The following is a 6980-nucleotide window of genomic DNA, read 5'->3' as shown; positions in this document are numbered from 1 at the left end:
CTTCCACGATAAGACAGGAGGCTAAAAATGATCAGGCTAGTCAATAACTTATGTAGACCACACAACAAACAATGGTTGAGAGTGGATGCCCACCCATTGAAACTTTCCTATTGTATATATGGCCCAATCAGATGTGGTTTAGACATTCAGCCTATCATTTGTGTCCCACTTGGATGAGGAGTCACACTAAAATTTTGGTCATTCCAAAACTTAGGTGGGCCCCATCAAGTGCTTTTAGATGTTTTAGGCATAATTTCTCATGACTTTAGATGGTATGGCCAACTTGAGTTTCGATGTGATTGATTTTTGGCACATCCTACAGCCAAGAGGAACCTACTAAATTCCCGGTATGGATGTCCATAACATGCTAAGGTGGGGCCCACATAGCTCAATCTCATGGGAAGCTCCCATGATATTGACTTCATAGTACTATTTGCCACCACTGTTATTCATGCATGCGGATGCCCATTGCCTGCGGATGCCTTCCACGGGAACTTCCTAGGACAGGAAGCTAGGTGGGGCCAACGGTGCTTTTTCGGTAACATCCGTCCTATCTATCTATTTTGCCTGGCCATGTGTGCCTAAAAATGAAGTAGATCCAAGGTTTGATGTTTGTGTAAAATCCACCCTGCTCATCTGTTTTACCAAACCATATTAGGAGACTGGCCAAAAATTGAGTTAGATCCAAGGTTTAAGTGGGCCGCATGACAGAAAAGGTAGGCAAGAAAATGGCTACAATTAAAACCTCCATGGGTCTACCGTGATGTTTATATGTCATCTATACCATTCATAAGGTCGCTTATACTGGGATGGGATGAACTGAAAGAAAGAAAGATTTTATTTTATTTTATTTTCTAAAAAAAAGAAGCCATATTGAAAACTTCAATGGCCTCACGAATGTTTCAATAGTAAGCGTTCAATTCTAACTGTTTCCATTAGTGCAACCTACTTGAAATTTGGATTTACCTTATTTTAATTTGCGCCAATGTGCTAACAGTATCTACTTAAAACGGATGGACGGATTAGATGTCTCACAAACTTCAATAGTGGGCCCTTCCTAGCTTGTGGTCGAGGTGTGGTCCGCTGTGATGCTTGTTAGAAATCCACCTTGTTCATCTGTTTTTCCATATCATGTTAGGACGTGGGCCAAAAAAAAAAAAACACAGATCCAAAACTCAAGTAAGGCAGATTGAAATCTCGGGTGGATCTGCTCATTTTTGGCCCCACGTCCTACCATGATCTTGCAAAACAGATGGACGGATAGATTTCTCACAAGCATCACGGTGGGCCCCCTAGCTTCCCGTCACAGGAAGTTCCAAGGCTTTTGCAGGCAATCCCCATCTCTCTGCCTTCATCGTGACCACCACAGCCCAATTCATCTTACCTGCACTGCCATTCTTTCCCACGTCCCTTTTGCACCCATCTCCGATTTCACCTCTCCAATCTGCCTTGCAGCAAATACAGGCCGCTCATCTCTACCGTTGCTAGCCCCATTACTACCGTACGACATCCCCTGCAATATCACTACCGTCCAGTGTCGAGCCCATGTGATAGGAAAGAAAGTGACACCTGAAAGAACCGAACCCTACCACGCTCTTTCTTCTTTTATCTTGTGCTCCGTTAGTTACCTGCAGCACTAAGCTCCTATGGCGTGGAGCACTTAAGCTTTGAATCTGACCCATGTTTGTACAGGTGGCGAAGCAGATGAACGGATTATATTTAACACATATATCGAGGTGGGCCCCGCAGAGCTTAGGTCTACAGGCAATCCGCGTCCCCAGTTGACGCAGTCGTCCTTTCTGTCTTTAACCTTATCGCGTCTTGCGGAGCATTTTCTACCACACTTTGTTCTTTACAGACGCGGATTGCGTGTGGGGTCCACCGTGATGTATGTATCTTATCAATGCTGTCCAAAGCTAAGGGGATCACACCATACGAGACTGTGCGGATAATGATGTCCACCGTTGAAACCTTTCTAAGGCCCACAGTACTGTTTGTTTGTCATCCAACCTACTCATAAGGTCACACTTATTTGGATGAAGAGAAAACACAAATATCAGACTGATCCAAAACATCCATGGCCTTTCTAGAGTTTTCAAAAGCACACTATCAATTCTCACTACTTTCTGGGTCCTTCTCTTGCTCCAGTGGTAGACTCCCGGGAGTTTTAACACATGGTCAAGGGTTCCAATACCTTAGGTGGTGAAATCCCACTAAGGGGTGAGTGTGTGTAATAATAATAAATGGACAGCATGGATAGGACACCGGGGGGAGCTCCGCATTTTAGAAGTTTAATTAGGATGTTTTAATCACAGTTCAAAAAATTGAAAACTTTGAACTGGGTGTCTAGCCGGGTTGGGTCAACCTGAAGACTTGAAAACTTTGAACTGGGTGTCTAGCCGGGTTGGGTCAACCTGAAGACTTGACCTCAAAGTGAAGAATTGGTAAGGTCTTTAATTGTCTGGACTAGATTTTATTTATTTATTTATTATTATTTTTTTTTTAAGGTATCTTTACCATAAAATTTCTCTAGGAGTTAAATTTTACTAAATAGTACCTGGAGAAATTCAATTAAAAGCGGGTTGTCTGTGCCCCTGTGGTCTCATGTTTTGTGTGGCCCACAGATATGCGTGTAACAAATCCACTCCATTTATCAGTTTTGCAAGAGCACAATCGGACAGGCGTCTAATAATCAGGAATATCCAAAACTAAGGTGGTCCTTACCATATGAGACGGTGGGAATGGAAACATCCACCATTGAAACCTTCGTGGATTTGACCATCATGTTTATATGCCATCTAATTCGTTCTAGGTTATTACCACCCTATTATCCTAATACAAAGCTTTCATGGATGATGTTCAATCATTATTGTTTGGTGTGCTATGGTCCATAAGAGTTTTGGATCGGCTTAAATTTTAGATTACTGTGGTCTTACAAAACTGATGGATGGAGTGAATTTGTAATGGCTACTCTGTAGGCTCCACATAGCTTAGGTAAATGAGAAATTACGTTGCTGCCTTCATTTTTTATTATTATTAATTTTTTTTTATTTGCTAAGTGAAGAATTTAGAATTCTAGGGCTGCATGGTATGTATTTGACTTCCCACCTGTCCCGTAGATGCACACCAGCGTAATTATTAAGTGAACTAAAAATGATGGCTGATATCATGATAACATGGGCCAATCCATCAAAACAATATACACCACCCAAAGCATCCAAATTCAACTGTGGCTCATTTGATGATTTGATCCGCCTTACTTTTGGTCCGTAAAATCATCATGTTTGGGGTGCATATGTTGGTTGGCTTGGATGTTATATACAACATGTGGCCTCATAAGTCTCATTGTAATTTTCTCTCATAAAGGCACCTGCCGTGTCATTTCTCATCATCCATAATTATTTGCTAAAATGTCTATTAGAGAGGAATTTAACTGTAAAAATCTCTGTTTTTTTAATTGTTTAATGCATTTAAAATGGTTATAAATAATAAACTAATTAAAATAGCAAAAACAAAACACACACACAATGTTCTGTAGCACTAGTATCCACCCTCTTTGTTAGGTGAGGTCGCCCCTTGTAAAAGACAACGTTAAAGAAAGAGAAAAAGAAAAAGAGAAAACAACAATCCTGGCCAATGTCTTTAAATATGAACTGTCAAGACCCATGTATACAAAAATTTAGTGGGGTACATCTGTTGGATGGTTTGGATGTCAGATACATAATTCTCCACTTTCTAAAGAAATATTAAACAAAGATATTTATGTAACTTCTCTCCATAAAATGAACCATCACAAACTTTTGGTATTTTTAGGCACTATTTAGTAAAATCCAAACTGCGAGGAATTTTACAGTAAAAATCCGTATTTATTGGATGGCCAACATTGCAATAATCCAGTGGGGGCTGTTTCAATGGACAAGCATCCAAAAATCAAGGTTAGAGTTGTTGAACTACTTTGGTTTTCGGACCGTGACCTGCTCAAAAAATTTAAAAAAAAAAGATTTTCTTTAGATGTCACCAATTTATATTCTTTATTTCACATCCTTTCATCAAATCTAAGTAGAAGATCCTTGCCGTAATCTGATTGAGCCACATCATCATACACTGCATTTAATGCAGCGGTGTGGATTACCTTATTGATGACGTGGACCAATGAAAGTAAAAAATTTCTGTTTGGGTGAAAGGGGATTCATCTAAGTAGGAAACGGATTGGCTACTTCCCCTGCCATCAGCCCCATGGCTGGTAGTCGGTGCTCTGTGTAATGTGGTCCAGTTGAGATTGGAATGTATCTCATTTTTTGTCTCATACTGTAAAATAATTTATAAAAATAGATGGACAGCATGGATGAAAGACATACATCATGGTGGGGCCCACAGAGAACCGACCACCAGCCATTGGCTGGTGTGAGGGGGAGTAGCCAATCACTTTCCATCGAAGTAATTCTGTTGGCTTATTTTTTAAAAATTACAAAAATACCCCTACAAAGTGGTAAGTAGAAGGTGATCTGGACCATTTCAAGACAGTGGACAATGATCTAGACCATTCAACATAATGTTGTTAGCTATTAAGATCATCGAAAAGTAGGTTGACGAATAACTAGACCATTCAAAAGCACATGGATAGAAATATGGACCATTCAAAAGTCAGTGGGCAGCAATCAAACTATACCACAATGACAGGCAGTGATCTAAATGTATGTAAAGATACGAACACTTCTTATACAGGGATATTTTAGCACTCTCAGAAACTAGTTAATGGTCATTGCTTGGATGCTGTGGGAAGTGGTAAAATAAATAAACCCCTCGAAATGCCGGTGGTTACATCTAAAGAAAATTATTTTAGGAGTTGTTGAATCAAGGCATTAGAAAAAGCAAATTAAAAATAAATAAATAAATAAATAAGAAGAGAAAAAAGTACATTTCATAAAAATAGCAGTAATAATTACTGTGCTATCTCCTTTATCAACTTTCTTCCAACGATGATACCTTGCATGACATGTTTACATCCGGCCAGGTTTGTCTTGTGAAGCTTTGCCGAGGATCTGCATTTCATTTGCTAATTGGTGGGGGTAAAATGACAGGAATGGCTGTGACTGATTCAGTCATCCAAATAATAGTATCACAGCTGACCGACCTAGTGGCATCTCAGTTGCACAACATTAGAACCCTCGAAGAAAATTTTACTATTTTGAGGAAAAAAATTGAAGTGTTGAAATGCGTAGAGTCCGACGTGAAGGAAAAACTGAATTCAGCAGAGGTATTATATGGGAAGGAACCAAAGAGAGAGGTGAACATATGGCTGAAAAATGTCGGAGAGATCATAGAAGAAGTGATTCAGATAGAAGAGGGTTTTCAGGGCCAAGGGAGACAATTCTCACTCTCGCGTGCAGATTTGGGAAAGCTTGTGGAAAAGAAGATCCGACGGACAGTAGAGCTCCAGCAGAACAGTCGATTTTTAGATGGGTTGTTTGCTGATATATTGCCAGACGGTGGAAAGATACCCACGACAAGACTCGTGGGTGAAAGGAACTTCAAAAAGATCTGGAACTCCGTATTGGATGTTGGGGTTGGAATAATAGGAATCTATGGTATTGATGGAGTTGGCAAGACCACGGTCATGACCCACATTCATAACAAGCTGAAGGACGCTTGTATTTTCGATAGCGTTATTTGGGTGACTGTTTCAAGAGACACTCACATAGAAAGATTACAAAAAGACATAGCAAAGGAGATAGGTTTGGAGCTTAGGGAGGAAGATAATGAAATGAGAAAGGCAATGAAATTGTTTCAGGCTTTGACCCGGAGGAAGAAATTTGTACTAATATTAGATGATATATGGGAAGCATTTCCTTTGGAAAAGGTAGGAATTCCGGAGCCTAATATAGAGAATGGTTGTAAATTAGTGATGACTACTCGCTGGGTGGATTTGTGCATAGATATGGATTGTCAGAGAGAGTTGAAAGTGGAGCTTCTCTCAAACGAAGACTCGTTTGAATTGTTAAAGGAAAAACTAGGTGCTGATGTGGAGGTTACTCCAGAAGTAGAACCTTTTGCAAGGGGTGTTGCTGAAGAATGCGGCGGCCTTCCACCTCGGATCATTGAGATGGCAAAGGCTATGAGGAAGAATGCAAGGAGAGAGAGGGCATTGAAGGAAAGGGAAATAGCTTGTAAGTGGAAATATGTATATGAAAAGTTAAAATATTCGACGACAACGCAGCAACAGAGCAGGAAAATGCCCCTCCAACCCTTGTTTCTGGAAGACGGTGAAGAAGAAGAGCGGGGAACCAAAAGAAAATCACAAGAACCGGCATTTATTGCTTCAAAGTCATGGTTTGGAGGTTCTTCTCCCATGACACTAGAAGACCAGAACGGACGAGGAATGAAAAGAAAAGGAAACGAGCTATCATATGTTGCTTCACCGGGTTCTCCTTAATTCGAGTTTCCACTCTTGCCAGTCTTGTGCTTGCCAAGAACGTTATGCTAGTGACGATGGCTTCTGAATGTTTCTTCTTAGCTATCTTAGCTCTCAAATAAAATGTATTTCTTTTAATTTACATGTATTGGTACATTGTATGTAGACATGGAAAATAAATTAACCAACTAGGAACCATTTATCAGGATCAATTAGCTTATAACTAGCTGCCAATCAATTAGCTGGGATTGTGATTTGTTGGTAATCAATTAGTTGGAATTGGGATATATGTAATACTCCCCCTCAAGTTGGTGTGGATATTAATTACCACTAACGTTCAAAGTGTTGGTATCACTATAAGTTTCGTTGGATGGGAAACGGAAACAATATTGATATTGTCAAAAATATCTCTAATAACTGAAAATGCAGAAAATATGGGGAAAACAATGGAATTTGTTAGTGAAATTTCAAGAGATGCTAAAACACACATATTTACATATTTAGGAATAAAAAAATGCAAAAAAGAATGCATACATTATGTGTTTCTATTTAATGGAGGCCTAAAAGT

At 39.7% G+C, this 6980-nt stretch overlaps 1 protein-coding gene across 1 annotated transcript; it reads left to right on the top strand.

Annotated features, from left to right (window-relative positions):
- Positions 1 to 4996: 4996 nt before the first annotated feature.
- LOC131220330 (putative disease resistance protein At1g63350) lies at positions 4997 to 6433 on the top strand. The gene has a single exon (XM_058215277.1). The coding sequence runs from the start codon at positions 4997 to 4999 to the stop codon at positions 6431 to 6433; it is 1437 nt and encodes a 478-aa protein (XP_058071260.1).
- The last annotated feature ends 547 nt before the right edge of the window (positions 6434 to 6980 follow it).

Source organism: Magnolia sinica, chromosome 12 (genome assembly GCF_029962835.1).
Source record: "Magnolia sinica isolate HGM2019 chromosome 12, MsV1, whole genome shotgun sequence".
NCBI classification, from domain to species: Eukaryota; Viridiplantae; Streptophyta; class Magnoliopsida; order Magnoliales; family Magnoliaceae; genus Magnolia; species Magnolia sinica.
Note: the sequence above shows the minus strand (reverse complement) of the source record. Positions and strands in the feature narration are given on the sequence as shown.